Here is a 25,317-nt window from a genome sequence, read left to right as displayed (position 1 = left end):
TCCTGCGCTCGCGTCACAGCTGCGCCATAAATGTACGGCGCTGTGTGGAAGTGACGCTATGCAGCGCCATACATTTACGGCGCATGTCATTAAGGGGTGAAGTATAGTAAAGCTGGTATTAACCAGAGCAGAGAACTAGTGCAGCTGCTGCTCCAGAGGACTCAGCGTGACCATGCAGTTCCACAGTAATAATAACCAAGTTGGTCTAAACTCTAGTTGGTGTAAACTTAGACTAGATGGTCTTAACTTAGACTAGACAGTCTAAGAATGCAACAGATTTAGCAGACAGCATGATATAGTTTGATAAATCTGGCACATTTTTAGACTGCCAACCTTTAATACTCTAATTTGTATTTAGAATGTCCGTGATGGCGGACTCATGAACAGTAACATTAGCCATTGCACGGCAGGCTTGTAGATTCTTTAGCATTAGTTTGAGGTTCCTAACCTTCATTTTGCCATATTATTACATTCTAATTGTGGTCTTCCTGCTGCCATAGTCATAATCCTGATACACCCTGTTGCTCTTGTTGCTGTACCTCAATTCCGGAGCATGGCTGCCTTTGCCTACTAGACACATGCTGTAATGGCTGAGATCTGAGAAATCTCTGATCCTGGCTGTTCAGTACTAAGCAACTGCAGCTTGACAGAGGGATGGGATTCTCTTTGTCAGCCAATTGGTGCCCACGAGTGCTGATGGGTAACCATGGCAAAACAAGCTCTCAAGTCTGCCAGAGGAATATCCCTCAAAAATGCATAATACCTAGCAGCATTCGTAGAAACTTATCTACGGTACTATCAGATGGTTATCAGTATCAGATGGTTATCAAAGGTCCACGACCTCCAAGGCTGTGACTCCAAAGATAGTGTCTAAATGGGATATGCAAATAAAAAAGCATGTTACAAATTAGCAAATTAGCAATGTTTCAACTCGACAAACAAGTCTTTGCCAAGTGGGATTCTCTTTGTCAGCCCATTGGCGCCTATAGATGCTAATTGGTTACCCTGGCAACACAGGCCCCCAAGTCTGCCAAAAGAATATATATCCCTTGATGCCGATTACATACAGAAAATGTAAAAACTGTATAATTTCCACAAGTTATCTAGCACATTCCATAAAGATCGTCTGGTTACTCCAATTACAACTTCTAGTTAAGGCTTCTGCACGTACCAGCTGCTTTTATGTTGTATGCTTTGACCCATTCTTGTTCTACCGGTCTACACCCAATCCTCCCCAGTATTGAACCTTGCATTTCTATTGATTTCTTGGATTACAGAACCAGGACTTTGACTCAGAGTTATTGTCAGTGACCTCTGTTCCTTCCCTGTAATGACTGTTCTTCTCAACATATACTTCTGAAAAAATGTATATCCTCCAGACGTGTGATGTGATGGGATGTTATAAAGATGTCCTCCCCAGATTAATAGCTGGATTGGTTTATGAAAATCTGACACAATCCTCTGAACAGAAATGAGGTCTGTGGATACTGGCCATGATCTATGGCTGGGGTCGACGAGATTCACCAAAACATGTATCTTTATTATTATGTTACCAGATGCTCCATTGTGCAAACAATATATTACCTGGACTTTTTGAGTCATAACCTGGCTTTTACATTATCCAGGGAATATATTAAGGTTGCTACCCTGTATATGAATACCCTGGCGCGCAGTGGATTGTTGGCACCACACTGCCCCACCCTAACCCACCCCCCCCCTAACCCCCCCCCCCCCACCATAACCTTTGTTACAGAGGAAACTGCTCCAAAATGCAGTCAGTTCACCATTGTCCTTTTCAGCGGGCCATCTATAACTCTTTATTTATGTAACACCAACATATTCCGCAGTGCTTTATCATCACTCAAATAAGTGCCAGACCCCTTTGGGGCTCACAATCTAAATTCACCTATCAGTTCATTAAGAAACCAGAGTACCAGGAGGAAATTCGCACAAACACAGCGAAAAAATACAAAATCCTTGCAGATATTGTCCTTGGTGGTAACCCTAGCACCCCAATGCTGCAAGGCAAAGTATGTGGAGACCCACCCTATTGCGAAAGAGATAAACAACACCATTTGTCCATTTTTTCATACATTTCCAGGAAGATTATTATAGGAGCAATATAAAGTTGCCCCACAAGTATTTGCTAAAGCAGATATGTTAGAAGAGCTGATTGGACCTCTATCAGTGGGCACTGTCAGGAAAATAAACTTTTGATATGTCATAATGACATATCAAAAGTTTAGGTTGGTCAGGGTCTGAGTGTTGAGCTCTCCCAGTTTGTTCTACTGATCAGTCAGGGTCAGAGTGTTCAGCTCCACTACATTTCTAAGGCTAACAGGGTACAAACTCTCATCCACTCTCTCATCTCATTTTATTGATAGATCAGGGTCTGAGTGTTCATCTCTCTTGTCTGGTTCTACTGATTTGTCGGGGTCTGAGTGTTCATCTCTCCTGTCTGTTTCTGTTGATTGGTCGGGGTCTGAGTGTTCATCTCTCCAGTCTTGCTTTACTGATTGGTCGGGGTCTGAGTGTTCAGATCTCTCTTCTCATTCTACTGATCGGTCATGGTCTGAGTATTCAGCTTTCCTGTCTAGTTCTGCTGATCAGTCAGGGTCTGAGTGTTCAGCTCTCCTGGCTCATTCTACTGATTGGCCGGGGTCTGAAGACTCAGACCCAAAGCAATAAAAAGTTTATGTCATGTCTCTGTGACATAAACAATGAAAAGAACAGTCCAACAGCACAAAACTGGGCTACCAACCCCTTTAATGGGAAACAGGCAAAAAGATGCAAAGCAAGTGAGACAGTAATCCAAAATCCTGACAGTGGAATCTAAGAAGAAAAAAAGTCTGACAGTATCAAAAAAATTAAGAAAAACTTACATGTTTATTTACTCCATAGTTATATAATGTATCCGAATAATGTGCAAGTTCTTAAATGTTTTTTGTGATGCTGTCAGACTTGCATTTTTTTGCATGGATGTCTCTCTCTCTTTCTCTCTCTCTCTCTCTCTCTCTTTCCCTCTCTCTCTCTCTCTCTTTCCCTCTCTCTCTCTCTCTCTCTCTCTCTCTCTCTCTCCCTATATATAAAATATTTCATGACACAGATGCTGTAAGTTCTTGCAGACCATGTTGTGTGAAAATAATTTGGACTGCGGGCTCCAAATAGTCACCAAGAATTATTTTCAGTCTGGGGATTGCTCAGTCATCTGGTGACAGAACTGATTACGAGCTGTCATTCAGGCCATGTAAACACGTATATGTGTAATGTGAACACGGCCATCCTGCCAAAGCATTAGTGGTCAGCTGGGGCACAAAATACTTGTATTACTTTGTATCTCAGTTATGCCAAGTGTACACCAAGCTGACGTATAGTTAGTACTGTAGCCAATATTATTTTTTGATGGTCAGACAATAAGCTGTGTTTCCATGTTCAGTTTTTTGTGCAGTATTTGAAGCTAAAGCTAGTAATGGATCATAAATGAAGGGCATGTGTAAAGGAATTACTGGATTTAAACTCCAGTCTTGGATTTAAAACCTGCATCTAAAAACCTGAATGCTTGAAAAAACCCTAAGGCTCAGTTCACACGGTGTAAAAGCATTTTATTTTACGTGTGCCTATTTGTCCATAATCATCAAAATAAGGACCTGTTCATGTCTGTTTTTTTTGGCCAAGTACAGCCGAAAATGCATAAGTAAAATAAAATACCTTGGTAAATTTTATGCAGTGTGAACATAGCCTAAGGTGGTGTGAGATGGCTAGTGTGCCTGGTGTATACTTCAAAAGCTTGTATAAAATTGTATGCAAACACCCATTTAGCGCAAATATTTTTTGACTATTTGACATTTTGAGCCAAGCTTGCCAAGTGTTCAGGGCGTGCCAAAAAGTGGACGTGACATCACGTAAAGGAGTGGGGTGTCACACATGAGATACATTTACTATAGTTTATGCCAGCAAACAGGTGTAAATAGTAACCAAAATCTACACCAGCTTTGAGCTGGCATAGTTTTTATTGAGGGCACTTGGGCAGCCTCAGATGAGCTTCTACATAAATTCCCCAGCACAAAAACAGCATTTAGAAAGCTACCTAGTGGAGTACCTCTTGAAGACCAGCATGTGAGATGCCGTTCTTAGTAACTTTCCCCCGGCAAGGCTTCCAATAGCCATCAGTACAAAACAACGAGATTCTAGTAGCAATGTTGCAGTTCTGTTGACTCTGTTTTATGGGATTCATAGAACCCTGCAGGGCTGTGGAGTCGGAGTCGAGGAGTCGGAATCGGACGAAATTTTGGGTACCTGGAGTCGGAGTCGGCAAACAATGCACCGACTCCGACTCCTACTAAATTTAGATTGGAATAATAAAAAATAAAAAAAAGCAAGTTTAAATGTCCCAATTCACAAAAAGTTATAATTAATGACTTCTCTACTTTAAGAATAAAGAGCACTGCATGTAGTGCCTCACGTAACCGCAAAACGAACACGTTAAGTGACCGTGAAGAAGCATGCTTTTCATGTGCTTTACTATATGGCACGCAACGCACAATTAGGAGCGGCAATACTTATACTTTCCATAGTGTTGTGTTCTGCTGTTACAGGGAACCCATGGGTAACCTAGCCTCTCACTGATAAGGGATTAAGTAAATATGTTTTTTGCAGGACTAGAGACACTTGTATAAGTGAAGGGAATGGAGGGTCAATAGTTTAAGACTGAAGCTGTAAACCATTGGAAAAACTGCTGCCATTCAGCTAAGGCTATAAAAACTTGTAAACTCGATTGTTAGCTTAAAGGGGTACTCCGCACCTAGACATCTTATCCCCTATCCAAAGGATAGGGGATAAGATGTCAGATCGCTGCAGATCGCTGCAGATCCACTGCTGGGGACCCCCGGGATTGCCGCTGCGGCACCGCGCTATCATTACTGCACAGAGCGAGTTTGCTCTGTACGTAATAACGGGCGATACAGGGGCTGGAGCATCGTTACGTCATGGCTCTGCCCCTCGTGATGTCACAGCCAGCCCCCTCAATACAAGTCTATGGGAGGGGGCGTGACGGTTGTCACGCCCCCTGCCATAGACTTGCATTAAGGGGACGGGCCGTGATGTCACGAGGGGCGGAGCTATGACATTACGCTGCTCCGTCCACTGTATCACTCTGTATCCGTCCCCCGAACTCGCTCTGTGTAGTAATGAAAGCGCGGTGCCGCAGTGGCGATCCCGGGGGTCCCCAGCAGCGGGACTCTGGTGATCTGACATCTTATCCCCTATCCTTTGGATAGGGGATAAGATGTCTAGGGGCGGAGTACCCCTTTAAACTTTAAACATGACTACGGGATTCTACTAGGGAAATCATGTTTTATAATAAGTGCCCCTTCCTTGATCCTCCCACTGCCCTATCTTCAGCAGCAGATCAGCACACAAACTGTTCAGTACAGTAGACTGTTGGCTTCCCATTCAGTAGTCCTGTGGTAATGACAGGTATGTTACCTTTCTTTCCTTCAAGGAATGTATAAAATACATTCGCATATTAATACAGAGGAGTCGGGGAGTCGGAGTTGGAAGTACAGAAAACTCCGGAGTCGGAACATTTATCTACCGACTCCACAGCCCTGGAACCCTGTCTTGTGAACTAGTGGTTTGCATGTGTGTGGTTATAAGTTTTTATTTCTTACATTTGCCTGTGTTTTTTTTCCATAACAGAATTGACTGGGAAATTCACGATCTTTCTATAGCTGCTATAAGCTTCTACAGATAGAAGACAAGACTACGCATATAAAGGAGCGGTGGGAAACCCCATTATATCCTTTATTCAGGACAGAGTTGATTGACATTGTCAACTCTTATGCACCCCAGCACCCCTATCAGTTCCCTCTTCTCCTTCACTAGCCCTGCTGTTAAGCGGCTGCTCGGCTGGAAGCAAGGAGATGAGGAGGAAAAATGGGCGGAAAAAGCAGTGGATTCACTGGTGAAGAAACTGAAGAAGAAGAAAGGTGCCATGGAGGAGCTAGAGAAGGCACTAAGTTCACCAGGACAGCCAAGTAAATGCATCACTATCCCACGTTCACTAGACGGGAGACTTCAGGTGTCACATCGCAAGGGTCTACCACATGTCATCTACTGCAGGGTCTGGAGGTGGCCCGATCTTCAGTCACATCATGAGTTAAAACCACTTGAATGCTGCGAGTTCCCTTTTGGCTCAAAACAGAAGGATGTATGTATAAATCCTTACCATTACCGTAGAGTGGAAACACCAGGTAAAAAATTTCACTTGTTTAAAGAAACATGTACATTTAAAGTAAGATGTTGTCTGAGCCTTTGTTATTGATAGGATATAAATTGTGTGTGTGTGTGTGTGTGGGGGGGGGGGGGGGGGGGGCATGGCATCTCCAGGCACCTCCACTGATTGGCTGACTGAAAAGACCCCTGGTATTGCAGCCGAGTTCCATCAATTTAAATAGGACTAAGCTTTATCAAGCTGCATTACCAGGCACTGCATGAGAGTAGGACACGAAATGCAGATACTGTGCAGATTTTCTGCAGCAGAAAATGTGCCAAAGGCAGAAGATGATCTAGCTGGAAGGGGAAATACCAAGGAAGTTGTTAAAGAATACCTGTGACCAAACTAAACTTTTAATATATGGTTCCTTATGTAATTATAACACACTTTAATTTGATTGAAAAAACGGGCGCTAGGTGGCTCTGTTCTGTTCTCTGCACAAGTCAAACAGTGTTGTCTCCTCCCGGCCTGAAAGGAGACCAAACTCAGGAAGTGCGTGCGGGGCATGGTAAAGCACAGCTCTCACAGGTTTCAGTGACATTGCGCCTGCCGGGGAACGCCCACTTTCTCCTGCCGGGAGCTCACACAATGTGAGCAAGGGGAAAGGTATGATACAGAGCTTTTTAAATCTTGGAAAAATTCTTTTTTAGGGCAGGAGGGGTATTAGGAGTAGTTAGGGAATATAATCTGAGTTAGTTTCGAAAATATGGTTTGATAACAGGTACTTTTTAAACTTTGCCTTTTCTGCTGGATCCTCTTCTGCCTTTGGCAAATTTTCTGCTGCAGAAAATCTTCAGCCCATCTGCAATGTGATGCCCTACCCTAATTCAGTGCTTCCCAACCAGCGTCCCCTCAGCTGTTGCAAATTTACAACTCCTTCCATTACATAATGTGTGGTTTTGTACCCGGTAGACAATGAAGGTGATGCATCCCCTTCTGTTGATCAGCTGATCTGTGTGGGTGCCAGGACTCTCAGTGATTCAGTATTGAAAACTTACCTTTAGACCTTCAATCCCAAAGTCTTGGAAAACATATTTAAGCTTCAACTTCTAAGAGTCCATCTTGTACCTATAATACAAGCCACATCTGAAGGATAAAGTACAGTGGTCCCTCAACATACGATGGTAATTCGTTCCAAATGAACCATCGTTAGTTGAAACCATCGCATGTTGAGGGATCCGTGCTATGTAAAGTATAGGAAGTTATACTCACCTTTCCCCGACGCTCTGGACCGTCACCGCTGCCCTGGATGTCACCCTCCATCGCTGTCGCTGCGTCCCCGGGTTGTCCCCGCCACTCCGGACCATCTCTGCTGCCTGGGATCGTCGGCACCTTAAACGGCTATCCGGCCGCAGCTGAAGCAGTCTGTGCTGCCGGATAGCCGTTTATGCGATGGCCTCGACATACAAAAGCATCGTATGTTGATGCTGCCTTCAACATGCGATGGCCTCTGAGAGACAATCGTATGTTGAAATTATCGTATGTCGGGGCCATCGTAGGTCGGGGGGTCACTGTACTGGAATTATATTGGTATGCCTTTTCTTTCTATTATACTTATTGGTAGATCAAGATGAAATTACCATTTAGGTTGTGTTTACACATTGCAGTACTGCACCAAATTACAGTTACATAGTTACATAGTTACATAGTTAGTATGGTTGAAAAAAGACATACGTCCATCAAGTCCAACCAGGGGATTGAAGGGAAGGATGTAAGGGGATAAGGGAAAGGGATATAGTTTTATAATTCTGCATAAGCATTAATGTTATTTTGTTCCAGGAATGTATCTAACCCTGCTTTAAAGCTGTTAATTGTTCCTGCTGTGACCAGTTCCTGAGGTAGACCGTTCCATAAATTCACAGTCCTCACGGTAAAGAAGGCGTGTCGCCCCTTTAGACTAAACCTTTTCTTCTCCAGACGGAGGGAGTGCCCCCTCGTCCTTTGGGGGGGTTTAACCTGGAACAGTTTTTCTCCATATTTTTTGTATGGGCCATTTATATACTTATATACGTTTATCATATCCCCCCTTAAACGTCTCTTCTCAAGACTAAACAATTGTAACTACTTTAATCGCTCCTCATAGCTAAGATGTTCCATGCCCCATATTAGTTTAGTCGCGCGTCTCTGCACCCTTTCCAACTCCGCAGTGTCCCTTTTATGAACAGGCGACCAAAACTGAACAGCATATTCCAGGTGAGGCCGTACCAACGCTTTATAAAGGGGGAGTATTATGTCCCTGCCCCTCGAGTCCATGCCTCTTTTGATACATGACAATATCCTGCCGGCTTTGGAAGCAGCAGCCTGACATTGCATGCTATTCTGTAGTCTGTGATCTACAAGTACACCCAGATCCTTCTCTACCAGTGACTCTGACAGTTTAATCCCCCCTAAGACATACGACGCATGCAGGTTATTAGTACCCAGATGCATAACTTTACATTTATCCACATTGAACCTCATTTGCCAAGTGGATGCCCAGACACTTAGTCTATCCAAGTCATCTTGTAACTTATGCACATCCTCTATAGACTGTACCGTGCTACAAAGCTTGGTGTCATCTGCAAAGATAGAAACAGAGCTGTTAATACCATCCTCTATATCATTGATAAATAAATTAAACAGCAGCGGGCCCAGTACTGAACCTTGGGGTACACCACTAATAACCGGGGACCAATCAGAGTACGAATCATTTACCACCACTCTCTGGGTACGATCCATGAGCCAGTGTTCAATCCAGTTACAAACTAAAGTTTCCAAGCCCAAGGACCTTAACTTACCTGTCAGATGTCTGTGAGGGACAGTATCAAATGCTTTAGCAAAATCCAGAAACACTATATCCACAGCCATTCCTCTGTCAAGGCTTCTACTCACCTCTTCATAAAAGCAAATTAGATTGGTTTGACAACTTCTATCCTTAGTAAACCCATGCTGGCTATCACTTATAATACTATTATCCCCTATGTATTCCTGTATGTAATCCCTTATAAGTCCTTCAAACAATTTACCCACAATGCACGTTAGACTTACCGGTCTATAATTGCCTGGCGAAGACCTAGAGCCCTTCTTGAAGATTGGTACCACATTCGCCTTGCGCCAGTCCCTTGGCACAATACCAGACACCAGAGAATCTCTAAATATCATGAACAAGGGTACAGATATTACTGAACTTACCTCTCTAAGAACTCTTGGGTGTAGTCCATCCGGCCCTGGAGATTTGCTTACATTTACTTTACTTAACTTACCTTGTACCATCTCTACATTAAGCCAGTTCAATACATTATATGATGTGTTACCAGCACTGACCTGGCCAATGTCAGCTCCTTCTTCCATAGTATATACAGAACTAAAGAACCCATTCAGTAGCTCCGCCTTCTCTTGATCGCACGTGACAACCTCCCCATTATCATTATTAAGGGGTCCTACATGCTCTGCCCTTGGTTTTTTTGTATTTATATATCTAAAAAAATATTTAGGATTAGTTTTGCTTTCTTCGGCCACCTGTCTCTCATTTTGAATTTTTGCTGTTTTTATTACATTTTTACAGATTTTATTAAGCTCCTTGTACTGTTTAAATGTTATAGCTGACCCATCAGATTTGTATTTTTTGAAGGCTATTTTTTTGTTGTTTATTGCTCTTTTAACCTCATTTGTCAGCCATGTAGGATTTAGTTTTAATCGTTTATATTTGTTCCCCTTTGGTATATATTTAGATGTATAGTTATTTAGAGTTGATTTAAAGATGTCCCATTTACCTTCTGTATCAGTATTTGAGAGCACCTCCCCCCAGTCTATGTCCTGTAGTGCAGCCCTCAGCCCAGAGAAGTTTGCCTTTTTAAAGTTATATGTTTTTGCCTTCCCCATCTGTCTTTGTTTTCTACATTTTAAGTCAAAAGTAACTATATTGTGGTCGCTATTACCAAGGTTTTCCCGCACAGTTACATTACCAACCAGCTCTGCGTTGTTGGAAATGATCAGATCCAACAAGGCATCACTTCTTGTTGGGTCCTCCACAAACTGGCCCATAAAATTATCCTGCAATAAATTTAGGAATTTTCTCCCCTTTGTAGTTTTAGCCAACCCCCGGCCCCAATCTATATCTGGATAGTTAAAATCTCCCATTATTACCACTGTACCTGCCCGGGCGGCCCTCTCTATTTGTTTATACAGCTGACCTTCTATCTCTTCAGTGATATTAGGGGGTCTGTAGATTACACCAAATATTATTTTTTCAGTATTTCCCTCCTTTTGTAATTCTACCCACAGTGATTCCACATCCTCAGAATCATCACACAGTGTGTGTGTTTTTCTCAATTATGCCAATGAAGTAACTCGCTGTAAAATGTGCAATGTTTTACCTCGATTTTGGCCATTCACAGCAAAAACGTACACAGTAGTTAGTTGCGGTACTGTAACGTGTGAACACAGGGTCCTATTCCTTGTGGTGATTAGTTGGTAAACCAGGAGATTGACACCCTGTGTAAGGCTGTGTTCACATATTGTGGATAATTTGTGGTGCTGCAGCTCATTATTGCTTGCGGTTTTGCAGTGAATGGCCAAAATCATGGTACAAATCGTGCGTTTTACTGTGATTTCAGCCATTCAAGGTAAAAACCCATGGAGTAATTAGTTTCCATATCGCTAATTTCGCTAGTTTCCATATCGCTCTTATTGGATGGTAGTTGGGCTTTGTAATACAGTCCTTACAGTGAACCTTCTCCTAAAAGGCCATCACTTTTTGGTTGATACAATAGCGCAGTCTGCTACACTATAGTATACTGCAGAAAAAAAATTGTAAAATGTAGATAATCTGAAATATTCACCATAGAAGTCAATGTTTACATTTATGTACATGTTTCTATCCTTTTCAAGAGAACAAAAACACATAACCCAGTGTGAGCCCAGCCTAAGGCTGGGTTCACACTAAATTTTGACAATACTCATTTGAATGAGCAGACCAGAGTCAGATAGTGACTCTGGTTGGCTCATTTTTGCCCCGTATCCGGTTTTGTGACCGGACCTAACACCTCTCATGCCACAGCCCGTATATCATTCAAATGAATGAGATATGGGCTGGGTCCAGATGGGATACGGGAGTGCCCAATTTTCACTCCCCTCCCAGCCGGATTCGGTGACCGTATTGTCAAAACGTAGTGTGAACCCAGCCTTACTCAGTACTTTCCCTGGGCTGCCTACCCCTGCCAATTTTGCTGTAAATAAATGGCAATGCAAACAGTGTATGGCCGCTTTAGGAGCAGGGACTCCTGTCTTTGATGAGCATTACTGCTCCTGTATGTACTTTTCATGGCACCTTACGCTGATTTATTTACTGATTCATTTACTTTTCTCTATAATGAACATTATTTTCCTTCTTTAAGTTCTTCCACCCGTACTGGTACCACGACATAGTGAGTTTAACACAGATCTCAGTCTGCTTGCCAAGTTCCGAAACACATCCCTCAACAATGAACCACTGATGCCGCACAACGCCACCTTCCCAGAGTCATTTCAGCAACCACTGTGCCCTCCGTTCTCCTCTTCACCCAACAACATCTTCCACCACTCGCCAAACACTATTGGCTATCCCGATTCCCCCCGAAGTTCTTCTGAACCAGGAAGCCCATACCAGATCACAGGTGATCGATCCTGATATCAGCAGAGCCATTGCTTTCTGTCCTATGATATTTTGCATTTACAGTGGCCATTTTTATGTCCACAGATACCCCTCCACCACCGTACAACCCGCCAGAGGTGCATGGGAACCAAAACAGAAACTCTGGGGATTCCACTGACTGTCTGCTAGTGTTACAGGCCACCAACAGAGGTAAATACTAATCAGTTGTGTATTTGTGACAATGAATGCTAGGTATAGGATTCTGTATATATTTTTGGAGGTTTACCATAACAATATATAGATGTAACGAGGCCTGAAAGTTATAGCCAAAATACCATTATAAAAACAGTAAAATTCTTTCTTTCAAATATAGAAATGTATTACCGACTCCATCTCCTGTCCATCTCCGATCTGGCGAGCGCTAGGACCGCTTAGAAATGCAACGTCTCATAGACAGCAATGCATTTCTGAGCGGAATGCGCTGAAGGAATAGACAAGTTTATTCTTTCTGTGGGTGATGGAATTTGGATTTCTGCAGCAGAAACATTTGCCGTGGAAATTCCGTGCAGCAGAATCCCATTGAAATCAATAGGACTAAGGATACGTTCACACGGAGGAATGTCTGTGCGGATTTCCGCATGAATATTACATTACATGATTTCTTTTATGTTTGGTGATGACAATTGTATTTGCATTGATATTTGTCATACTTATTGTAGGCCCCAAAAATGAATCACTATGTTTAAATCAGATATTTTTATTAATAGTTTAACCATTTTTAAACATACGAAAACATTTCCCCAACAATAAACCCCCCCCACCCACTGTACATACAAACAGTCCGTCTCTTCCCTCTGCAGGAGCAGGAATATACACAAGCAGTAAACTAGAGGTTTCAATATACTCATATTCCAATAGGGAGACTCCCCCAATCCCAGCGCACACAACTCCAGCAAGCAGCACCCCCAGGAAATCCAACAAAGCCACCAGAAGAGGAGAGAAAGAAAAGGGCAGACAAGGAAGAGAGTGAAGCCACATACAGAGAGTCCCCAGACCATAAGCCAATCTTAACATAAACACAGGCCGAGGGGTCACAAGCAATTACGAACCAGTCCTCAAGGGATCAAAATGGTGTACCCAGGATCCCCAAATATTATCAAATTTCCATTCAATGTTACGTTTAATATATATCCCTTTCTCCAAGCGTACTATCTGCCATATTCTGTTAATAAGATCAGCTACATCCGGAGGAGCCTGTCTAATCCAGTACTGTGCAATCAGTTTCCTGGCTTGGTACAGCACACGTAAGATCCCCACCTCTCTCATGGAAGGTTCCTTATCACATCCAATAAGACCAAGTAAGCATACCTTAGGTTCTCTAAGCAGTGTAACCCCATAAACATCCCTGATAAGGCGTAACACATCAGCCCAATAAGCATCTAAAACGGGGCACTCCCACATCATGTGAAGAAAGTGAGCCTCCAGCTCCCCACACCTAGGGCAGGCAGAGTCAGACTGAACACCGACCTTATGTAAGAACAGAGGGGTCTTATACACCCTGTGCAGAAAGAACAACTGTGACAGTCTGTTAGCCTCCGACAGAGACAATGACGGGGTAAGCGACAAGACTATACACCATTCCTCATCACTCAGCCCACCAAGGTCTCTCTCCCACTTATTCCGGACCGTCAAAGGGAACCGTTCATGGTAAAAACTCAATAGCTCACCGTACAGCCAAGAAATAACTCCAGCAGATTCCCTTTTCATAATAACCGATTCTAGGACCCTGTTAGTTTGCACCTCCATCAGCCGCAGACGATTTAGAGTTTCGTACACGTGACAGAGTTGCAGGTACCGATAAAACGAGGAGCGCGGTAAAGCAAACTCCTCCTGCAAGTCCTCAAAAGATCGGACTACCCCCTGTACAGCCAACTGCCCCACTTCACATAGTCCCATCCTCTCCCAAAAACAAGCATCCACAAAAGAGTAGAAAACTGGCAAACCTGGGTTACGCCACAGCGGTGTACACGATATGAAACTTGTAAGACCTAGTAACTTACGCGCGTGGCCCCAAAGCCACTATGTTTAATAGACTAATAGCGTGATGTGTCATCCATGTTGTATGTTCTAACTAGACCACAGTGTATTGTAAAGTTCTTCTCTACAAGTGCCAGTCTGGGAGAAGAATACTTCTTGTCTCCTTAGATATTTATGGCTGTTTAGATAAGACAGATAAGGGGGCTAGTTACACTCTCTAGACGACACCACTACAATTCACCCAAGGTAAAGATGGTGAATGGAGAGAAGGGGGTTGAGATAAGAAACTGTGAAATAATTATGTTTTATGTGAATGAACATTAGTTCTGTATATATATATATATATATATATATATATATATGGTAATTAGTAGGACATATGATATTGTCATATACTGTAAGTATAAAGGTATAAGTATAAAGGACATCAGTATATATATATATATATATATATATATATATATATATATATATATAGTTTCTTATATATGATTCTCACAGGGAGCATTGCTCAGTGTTTGCATTATATTGACCTGATGGGAAGGTCTCAAGTATAGCCTTTGATAATGAGTCTCTGTACAAGGCTAGTTAGCCAGTCTTGTGAATGTTATTCTGACTAACAATTCACCCTGACTGACAGTTAACCCTTAATGGTAATGATGCTAATTGTTTATGCAATAGCACCCCCTGGCGTATGGGTAGTTGACATTTCACCGACAGGAAAGGCATTATGGGTGATATGCTAAATGCATTCTGGGTATTGTAGTGATGTCATTGCCATATGTACACACCCAATCTACATTCATTGGGGAATTCCAATTTAGGAGGATGTGTCTAACTAATTAAAAAGTCTGGTAAACCAGACTATAGAGAACACAAACTCAGAAAGACACAAATGAAGAGAGACAAGGAAAAAAGAAAGACAAAGAACTCTCTCCCACTCAAATGAAAGAGGTCCAACAAGGTGGAAAAGCCATGTGAGATCCCAGCAAGCCAGACTCATCACACGGTACCAGACCAATGGCTATCCATGACGATGAGATGGACCGTTCAGTTTTCCTAGGACCAGAAACGAGGTTCTTGCATAGACTTGGTAAGAGACACAAAACCAATTTGGATACTGTGGATGGAATTATACCATTAACCCCTTAAGGACATAGGGCGTATCCATACGCCCCCGTTTCCAAGTCCTTAAGGACCGAGGGCGTATGGATACGCCCTGAGCATTTCCGGCCCCCACCGCTAGCCGGAGGGGAGCCGGAGCCGGATGCCTGCTGAAATCGTTCAGCAGGCATCCCGGAATATCGCCCAGGGGGGTCATTATGTCCCCCCATGTCGGCGATTGCCGCAGATCGCTGGACAATTCAGTCCAGCGATCTGCGGCGGATTCCGGGTCAATCGGGTCTCCCGTGACCCGATGACCCGGAATTACTGGCTGATCGGGGCCGTCAGAGACGGCCCCGAACAGCCAGAGTCTGCAGGAGTGCCACCTCACGATCGCCCTGATTCGTCGGCCGGATTACCGGCCGACCAATCAGGGCGCCTGCTGCGGGTGTCACTCCCAAAACCCGCTCCGCCCCTCTTCCGGAGGACGTGAGCGGGTGCGGGAAGACGACCCCCGGTGCTGGGGACCCCGATCCCCGGCGTCCCTGTTGGGATCGGGGCCCCAGGAGCGACGGCGAGGGACAGTCCTGCAGTGTGGATCGTTGGAGGTGAGTGACAGCCTCCTGCTGTTGCTTAGCAACAGCTCCCAGCATGCAAAAAGGGCATGCTGGGAGCTGTAGTTATGCAACAGCAGGAGGCAGACCACCACAACTCCCAGCATGCCCTTATGGGCATGCTGGGACTTGTAGTTTTGCAACAGCTGGAGGCACATTCTTTCTATAGAAAAGTGTACCTTCAGCTGTTGTGTAACTACAACTCCCAGCTTGCACAATCAGCTAAAGTGCATGCTGGGAGTTGTAGTGGTGCATCTGGTGGTTGCATAACTACAACTCCTAGCATGCCCGTTGGCTGTCGGTGACTGCTGAGAGTTGTAGTTTTGCAACAGCTGAAGGCACACTGAGTTAAGTAGTAAACCAGTGTGTCTCCAGCTGTTGCATAACTACAATCCCCAGCATCCCCAGCCAATGTAGTATGCCTCCGGCTGTTGCATAACTACAAGACCCAGCATGCCCTTCCGCTGTCCGTACATGCTGGGGGTTGTAGCTTTTGCAACAGCTGAAGGCACACTGGTTGCAAAACACTGAGTTTGTTACCAAACTCGGTGTTTCACAACCTGTGCGTCTCCAGCTGTTGCAAAACTACAACTCCCAGCATGCACTGATAGACCGTACATGCTGGGAGTTGTAGTTTTGCAACAGCTGGATGTTTCCCCCCCCAATGTGAACGTACAGGGTACACTCACATGGGCGGAGGATTACAGTAAGTATCCGGCTGCAAGTTTGAGCTGCGGCAAATTTTCTGTCGCAGCTCAAACTGCCAGCGAGAAACTACTGTGAACCCCCCGCCCATGCAACTGTACCCTAAAAACACTACACTACACTAACACACAATAAAATAAAAAGTAAAAAACACTACATATACACATACCCCTACACAGCCCCCCTCCCCAATAAAAATGAAAAACGTCTGGTACGTCACTGTTTCAAAAACGGAGCCTCCAGCGGTTGCAAAACTACAACTCCCAGCATGCACTGATAGACCGTACATGCTGGGAGTTGTAGTTTTGCAACAGCTGGATGTCCCCCCCCCCCCATGTGAACGTACAGGGTACACTCACATGGGCGGAGGATTACAGTAAGTATCCGGCTGCAAGTTTGAGCTGCGGCAAATTTTCTGCTGCACCTCAAGCTGCCAGCGAGAAACTACTGTGAACCCCCGCCCGTGTGACTGTACCCTAAAAACACTACACTACACTACCACAAAATAAAATAAAAAGTAAAAAACACTACATATACACATACCCCTACACAGCCCCCCTCCCCTCCCCAATAAAAATGAAAAACGTCTGGTACGCCACTGTTAACAGAACGGAGCCTCCAGCTGTTGCAAAACAACTACTCCCAGTATTGCCAGATAGCCACTGACTGTCCAGGCATGCTGGGAGTTTTACAACAGCTGGAGGCCCCCTGTTTGGGAATCACTGGCGTAGAATACACCTATGTCCACCCCTATGCAATCCCTAATTTAGGCCTCAAATGCGCATGGCACTCTCACTTTGGAGCCCTGTCGTATTTCAAGGCAACAGTTTAGGGCCACATATGGGGTATCGCCGTACTCGGGAGAAATTGGGCTTCAAATTTTGTGGGGTATTTTCTGCTATTACCCTTTTTAAAAATGTAAATTTTTTGGGAAAACAAGCATTTTAGGTAAAAAAAAATAATTTTTTTTTACATATACAAAAGTCATGAAACACCTGTGGGGTATAAAGGTTCACTTAACCCCTTGTTACGTTCCCCGAGGGGTCTAGTTTCCAAAATGGTATGCCATGTGTTTTTTTTTTGCTGTCCTGGCACCATAGGGGCTTCCTAAATGCGGCATGCCCCCAGAGCAAAATTTGCTTTCAAAAAGCCAAATGTGACTCCTTCTCTTCTGAGACCTGAAGTGCGCCAGCAGAGCACTTTTAACCCCCATATGGGGTGTTTTCTGAATCGGGAGAAATTGGGCTTCAAATTTTGGGGGGTGTTTTCTGCTATTACCCTTTTTAAAAATGTAAAAATTTTGGGAAACCAAGCATTTTAGGTAAAAAAAATTTTTTTTTTCACATATGCAAAAGTCGTCAAACACCTGTAGGGTATTAAGGATCACATTACCCCTTGTTACGTTCCCCGAGGGGTCTAGTTTGCAAAATGGTATGCCATGTGTTTCTTTTTTGCTGTTCTGGCACCATAGGGGCTTCCTAAATGCGGCATGCCCCCAGAGCAAAATTTGCTTTCAAAAAGCCAAATGTGACTCCTTCTATTCTGAGACCTGTAGTGCGCCAGCAGAGCACTTTTCACCCCCATATGGGGTGTTTTCTGAATCGGGAGAAATTGGGCTTCAAATTTTGGGGGGTATTTTCTGCTATTACCCTTTTTAAAAATGTAAACTTTTTGGGAAACCAAGCATTTTAGGTAAAAAATGTTTTATTTTTTTTACATATGCAAAAGTCGTGAAACACCTGTGGGGTATTAAGGTTCACTTTACCCCTTGTTACGTTCCCTGAGGGGTCTAGTTTCCAAAATGGTATGCCATGTGTGTTTTTTTGCTGTTCTGGCACCATAGGGGCTTCCTAAAGGTGACATGCCCCCCAAAAACCATTTGACGCTCCTTCCCTTCTGAGCCCTCTACTGCGCCCGCTGAACAATTAACATAGACATATGAGGTATGTCCTTACTCGAGAGAAATTGGGTTTCAAATACAAGTTAAAATTTTCTCCTTTTTACCCCTTGCAAAAATTCAAAAATTGGGTCTACAAGAACATGCGAGAGTAAAAAATGAAGATTTTGAATTTTCTCCTTCACTTTGCTGCTATTCCTGTGAAACACCTAAAGGGTTAATACACTTACTGAATGTCATTTTGAATACTTTGGGGGGTGTAGTTTTTATAATGGGGTCTTTTATGGGGCATTTCTAATATGAAGGCCCTTCAAATCCACTTCAAACCTGAACTGGTCCATGAAAAATAGCGAGTTTGAAAATTTTGTGAAAAATTTCAAAATTGCTGCTGAACTTTGAAGCCCTCTGGTGTCTTCCAAAAGTAAAAACTCATAAATTTTATGATGCAAACATAAAGTAGACATATTGTATATGTGAACCCAAAAAAAAAATATTTTGAATATACATTTTCCTTACAAGCAGAGAGCTTCAAAGTTAGAAAAATGCAAAATTTTCATTTTTTTCATAAAATTTGGTGATTTTTCACCAAGAAAGGATGCAAGTTACCATAAAATTTTACCACTAAGTTAAAGTAGAATATGTCACGAAAAAACAATCTCGGAATCAGAATGATAACTAAAAGCATTCCAGAGTTATTAATGTTTAAAGTGACAGTGGTCAGAATTGCAAAAAAACGCTCCGGTCCTTAAGGTGAAAAAGGGCTCGGTCCTTAAGGGGTTAAGATTGGCAAATATATTAATAAAATAAAATAATTCATTTTCTCCATATTGAGATGATAGTTTTAGGATATTGTGAGACTTCATTCTACCTGCAGAAGAATCAAGACTCATAGTCTATCAAAGCATTAAATAATTGCTTAGACATGGATCGAATTCCTACTCGCCAAGCTAAGTGTTATAAGTAAATTTCCCACACAGTAAACTTGCTTCAAGTTCTTCCTCCTAAAATATAGTCTAGCAAGATCATATATCATTGCTATTTAATTGTCTTAATGTCTTACCAAGATCATGTATAGAAAAATAATCAAGAATGGGGCGGAAGTATATTATAGTTCTTCCATGTTTATATCCTTAGATGGAATTGCCCATTCATAGGGATCGACCGATATTGATTATTTAGAGCCGATACCGATAACCTGTGAACTTTCAGGCCGATAGCCGATAACTTATACCGATATTCCGTGCATTTCCCCGCGCCCCCCCCCCCCCCCAAATATGAAGGTGAGGGTGCGTGTGTGTGTGCGGGTATACTCTGATAAACTGTTTCTGGCCCCGCAGAAGCCGCTGCAGATCAATGATTTAAAGTGGGCACTTTAAATCAATGAACTGCAGCGGCTTTTGTGCCGCCACTGCCCCATTGCCTCCCCTAACCCCGGTTTTATAATTACCTGTTCCCGGGGTCCCTACTACTTCTGTCTCCGGCGGCGTCCTGAGCTGTCACTGTGCGCCATGCCACTGACTGTGATGTCGCGTTGAGGAGCGCAGCGCACAGCAACAGTGCAGGACGCCGGAGGAGCCAGAAGTAGCGCGGACCCCGGGAAAAGGTAATTATAAAACCAGGGATGGGGGAGGCAATGGGGCAGTGGCGGCGGTCTCTGGCCAGAGGATAGGCAGGGGGAGGCAATCGGGCAGCGTCGGTGATTGGACTCAGGACCCCAGGACAGGCAGGGGGAGAGAAGCGGGTGGCGGCGGCGGTCTCTGGCCCCGCAAAAGCCGCTACAGTTCATTGATTTAAAGTGCCCGCATTATCGGCAAGGTAATTGCCGATACCGATAACTTAGAAAATCGTGAATATCGGCCGATAATATCGGCCAAACCGATAATCGGTCGATCCCTATCTATGATTAGATATTGCCCATCTTAATATCATGAGGTTCCTCTGGACACAGTGATGTGTAACCTTTTTCTTATATGATATTCCTAACCTAGTAGCTTTTGTTTTATTGTAACAAGTTACTTACTACTCACATGTATTGTTCTACTACTATATGTAGTCAATTAACAAACTTGTAATGTTTACTAATATATCTAATTGATATTCTTTTGCATATATCATTGTGTTTGTTACTCATTTATGTTCATAACCTTATAACCAATAAATCTGCATACTTTTATAATACCTGTGTATTGTTGTATATTGCAAAACTACATCCTTAAGCGTTAATGTCATCCCGTCATAAAAAGAACTTGTTGATATCTGAGGAAATAGATGTGAATGGTATTGATTGGCTTTGTCTACAATTCACCAGGTCATAATTTTGCTAGTTTTCAACATTTTTAATAATTAATATTTTTATGACCATAATTCATAATGGAGTTATTACCGCACAACATATTATACTGTATGTATTATTACCCTTTTGTGTATCATTGTGTACAGTGCTGCAGAAGACTGTATAACTTTAGAAAGGAATAATAATATATGACATGGTATATATATATTAGAAAACACATTTCTACCGCTTATGAACCTATACTTTATTCGAGACCAGTGGTCTCAAACTGTGGCCCTCCAGATGTTGCAAAACTTCAACTCCCAAAACTTCAACTCCCAGCATGCCCGGACAGCCAACGGCTGTCCGGGCATGCTGGGAGTTGAAGTTTTGTAACATCTGGAGGTCCGCAGTTTGAGACCACTGGTGTAGAGTCTCTGTAACATGTCAAAAGTTTTTTGAAATGACAAAGGGACTTTAAATTAGAAGGTCTGCCGCAGCTGTATTGATACATACTGCAGCTGCTGAAGAACCTCTTATGCATGCCAGTCAAGCAATGGCTGGCACAGGAGAAGAAACTGTCTACAGACAGGATTGACTTGTTCTGCAGGAAGAGATAAGTCAGAGGGGTTCTGACACCAGACTTTTAATGACAGTTAGAGATGAGCGAACTTACAGTAAATTCGATTCGTCACGAACTTCTCAGCTCGGCGGTTGCTGACTTTACCTGCATAAATTAGTTGAGCTTTCAGGTGCTCCCGTGGGCTGGAAAAGGTGGATACAGTCCTAGGAGACTCTTTCCTAGGACTGTATCCACCTTTTCCAGCCCACCGGAGCACCGGAAAGCTGAACTAATTTATGCAGGAAAAGGCAGCAACCGCCGAGCTGAGAAGTTCGTGACAAATCGAATTTACTGTAAATTCGCTCATCTCTAATGACAGTCTTAAAGGAGTACACCGGTGAGGAAAAAAAAATTCAAATGAACTCGTGCCAGAAACTTAAACAGATTTAAAAAAAATCTTAATCCTTCTAGTACTTATCAGCTGCTGTATACTACAGAGGAAGTTGAGTTGTTCTTTTCTGTCAGACCACAGTGCTCTCTGCTGACACCTCTGTCCATGTCAGGAACTGTCCAGAGCAGGAGAGGTTTGCTATGGGGATTTGTTCCTGCTCTGGACAGTTCCTGACATGGACAGAGGTGTCAGCAGAGAGCACTGTGGTCAGACAGAAAAGAACTATACAACTTCCTATGTAGCATACAGCAGCTGATAAGTACTGGAAGGGTTAAGATTTTTTTTTTAAATAGAAGTAATTTACAAATCTGTTTAACTTTCTGGAGCCAGTTGATATAAAAAAAAATAAAAAAGTTTTCCACCGGAGTTCCCCTTTAAGGTTAATTGAATAAGCTATTTTACTGCTTAAAGGGGTACTCCGCCCCTAGACATCTTATCCCCTATCCATGGATAGGGGATAAGATGTCTGATTGCAGGGGTCCCGCTTCTGGGGACCCCCGCAATCTCTTCTGCAGCCCCCCGAGTCATCAACTCTCTGGAGCTAAGTTTGCTCTGTGGCTGATGATAGGGGAGGTGGTTCGTGACCTCATGGCTACACCCCTTGTGACGTTGCACCCCGCCCCCTTAATGCAAGTCTATGGGAGGGGGCGTGGCGATAGCCACGCCCCCTCCCATAGACTTGCATTAAGGGGGTGGGACGTGACATCATGAGGGGGCGGAGCCATGACGTCACAAACCTCCGGTCCTTGTATCGTGAGTCATCAGCCACAGAACAAATGTAGCTCTGGAGAGCTGATGTCTCGGGGGGCTGCAGGAGAGATTGTGGGGGTCCCCAGCAGCGGGACCCCTGCGATCAGACATCTTATCTCCTATCCTTGGATAGGGGATAAGATGTCTAGGGACGGAGTACCCCTTTAAGTAGTGTTCCCCCAACCTGTGGCTCTCCAGCTGTTACAATTCTCTTCATGTCCTGACAGCTGCATGATGGGAATTGTAGTTTTGTAAATGCTGGAGAGACACAAATTGGGGAACACTGGCTGAACTAATGCTTGCACCCTCTATCCTATGTACATGCCATAAAAGTCTGCCGTGCCATGTGCACCGAGTCTTCAAGGAATTGTCCAGGATTAGAATAACATGTCTGCTTTCATCCACAAACAGCGCCCCACTTCTCCGTGGGTTACATCTGGTATTGCAGTTATATATCACAGAGATATCACATCCAACCTGTCGACAATTGTGATGCTGTTTTTTGGAGAGCTTTTCTAATCCTGGATTTTAGTGACATGTGAATTTCATCATAGTGGCCGACAGATTTCTCATTTTACTATCCCCCAGAATTCCGCCCTGTATGTTATGAAGAACCGCTACACTGGTGTTCGGTGGCTTACTACGAGCTCAACAATCGCGTGGGGGAGACATTCCAAGCATCGTCCCGCAGTGTACTTATCGATGGCTTCACCGATCCCACTAACAATAAGAACAGGTTTTGTTTAGGACTTCTGTCCAATGTCAACCGGAACTCAACTATTGAAAACACCCGCCGCCACATCGGAAAGGGTAAAAGTCGTTTTTAGCTACTTTGCGCCTATGGAGTAGATAGATGGTTTACAGATAGATATGATGTAGATGGATATGGGACAGATAGACAGACAGATAGATATGAGATAGATTGATGACATAGACCCTAGGCCCATTAAAGGGGTTCTCCGGCCCTGAGACATCTTATCCCCTATCCAATCTCCTATCCGTCACGCCCCCTCCCATAGACTTGCATAGCGGGGGCGGGGGGGGGGGGGGGGGGGGTGACGTCACGATTCTCCAGCCCAGTGGTCGCCACCCGGCTGTTTGTGAGGTGACACCACGACGTGCAGCTCAAACAGGTGCGTGGTGAATACAAGATTGTGAGGGTCCCCAGCGGCGGGGACATCTTATAAGATGTCTCAGGGCCAGAGTACCCCTTTAAGTAGCATTTTTACCGACATACGGACTAGCGGATACTTGTTACAAAGGTATGACAGGTATATTTATATTATGATCTATAGAATGTTGCCGCCAGTTTATTAGCAAACTTGTATATTACAGATTGTTCTAGTTGACACGTGGTTTAAGAAGTGACACCATGCACCAACATTACACCAGAATTCTGGCACAATTTAACTCAACTAATAGTTCTACACAGTCTAAAGATGCGTCATATTTTCAGCCTGAGCCACTGTTATAAATGTAGTGCATTCTCGGACTGTCTAGTCTAGGTTTACACTGTCTAAGAATTCGACAGTTTTAGTAGACAGTTTTATTAGCTGAATCACTGCCAATATAAAATCCCTAGTTGTGTTAACAATTCTGCTCATTGGAAACAGTCAGCAGGCTTGTGGGATGTACTTAAAGGGGTACTCCACTGGAAAAAAATTTTTTTTTAAATCAACTGGTGCCAGAAAGTTAATATAAATTACTTCTATTTAAAAATCTTATTCCTTCCAGTACTTATCAGCTGCTGTATTCTCCACAGGAAGTTCTTTTCTTTTAGTATTTCCTTTCTGTCTGACCCATCTGCTGACACATCTGTCCATTTTAGGAACTGTCCAGAGTAGAAGCAAATCCCCATAGCAAACCTATCCTGCTCTGAACAGTTCCTAAAATGGACAGAGGTGTCAGCAGAGAGCACTGTGGTCAGACAGAAAGGAAATTCAAAAAGAAAATAATTTCCTATGGAGTAGGGATGTCCCGATACCGGTATCGGGGCCGATACTAGCCATTTACATGGTATGTCCCATGGATGTCCCCGATACCATGTCCGATACCTGGTGCCGCTCTGCTGACCCGTTCTCCGGTCCTCCCGTCTGCTTCATAGTGTTCTATGGAGGAGCATGTGACACACGTCACTCCGCATGCGCCCAGCGTAACGCTACGGAGGAAGCGAAGTGAGGTGTATGTCACATGCTCCTCCATAGGACGACTTGATGTGGACCCGGAGGACGGACGAACGCGGCAGCAGAGCGGTAGCACCCCATGGAGGACAGCCGCAGGTGAGCTGTGTGCTGCTACTAATGTCTACAGGGGGGCCCTGCTGCTGCTGCTAATGTCTAAAGGGGGGCCCTGCTGCTGCTGCTAATGTCTAAAGGGGGGCCCTGCTGCTGCTGCTGTCTAAAGGGGGCCCTGCTGCTGCTGTCTAAAGGGGGGCCCTGCTGCTGCTGTCTAAAGGGAGGCCCTGCTGCTGCTGCCTAAAGGGGGGCCCTGCTACTGCTGCTGCTGTCTAAAGGGGGGCCCTGCTACTGCTGTCTAAAGGGGGGCAGGGGGGCTCTGCTGCTGCTGTCTAAACGGGGGGGGGGGGGGGGGGGGGGCTGCTGCTGCTATCTAAACGGGGGGCCCTGCTGCTGTCTAAACGGGGGGGGGGGGGCCTGCTGCTGCTGTCTAAACGGGGGGGGGCCCTGCTGCTGCTGTATAAACAGGGGGGGGCTCTGCTGCTGCTGTCTAAACGGGGCCCACTGTCTAAAGGGGGGGCTGCTGTCTGCAAGGGGGCCTGCAGTCTATAGGGGGGGGGGGCTGCTGTCTACAAGGGGGGGCTACTACTAATGACTGCCGGGGGGCTGCTGCTAATGTCTGCCAGGGGATACTACCAACTATTAAAGACAATCTTACAGCAGAGTCACCTGCACTAACTTGAAGTTATAGGTAGATAGTGCAGGTGACCCGGTTTCTACCGCTACTCACCATGTGGTCATCGGTCTCACCGCCAATGCAAATTCCCTGTTCTTTCCAATGGAGAAGAGAGAAATCTTGGCTCATA

The 25,317-nt window shown here is 44.2% G+C and overlaps 1 protein-coding gene across 3 annotated transcripts in view; it reads left to right on the top strand.

Annotated features, from left to right (window-relative positions):
- SMAD9 (SMAD family member 9) overlaps positions 1–25,317 on the top strand; it is a 66,581-nt gene that overhangs the window by 29,578 nt on the left and 11,686 nt on the right. For all 3 annotated transcript variants that reach the window (XM_056561937.1, XM_056561939.1, XM_056561938.1), the window contains exons 2-5: positions 5,698–6,251; positions 11,650–11,907; positions 11,991–12,095; positions 22,866–23,087. In XM_056561937.1, coding sequence (XP_056417912.1) covers positions 5,840–6,251; positions 11,650–11,907; positions 11,991–12,095; positions 22,866–23,087 — 997 coding nt within the window. In that variant the 5' untranslated portion in view covers positions 5,698–5,839. The remainder of the gene's footprint in view (positions 1–5,697; positions 6,252–11,649; positions 11,908–11,990; positions 12,096–22,865; positions 23,088–25,317) is intronic.

Source organism: Hyla sarda, chromosome 2, assembly GCF_029499605.1.
Source record: "Hyla sarda isolate aHylSar1 chromosome 2, aHylSar1.hap1, whole genome shotgun sequence".
NCBI lineage: Eukaryota > Metazoa > Chordata > Amphibia > Anura > Hylidae > Hyla > Hyla sarda.
This window is presented reverse-complemented; position numbering and strand designations above follow the sequence as displayed.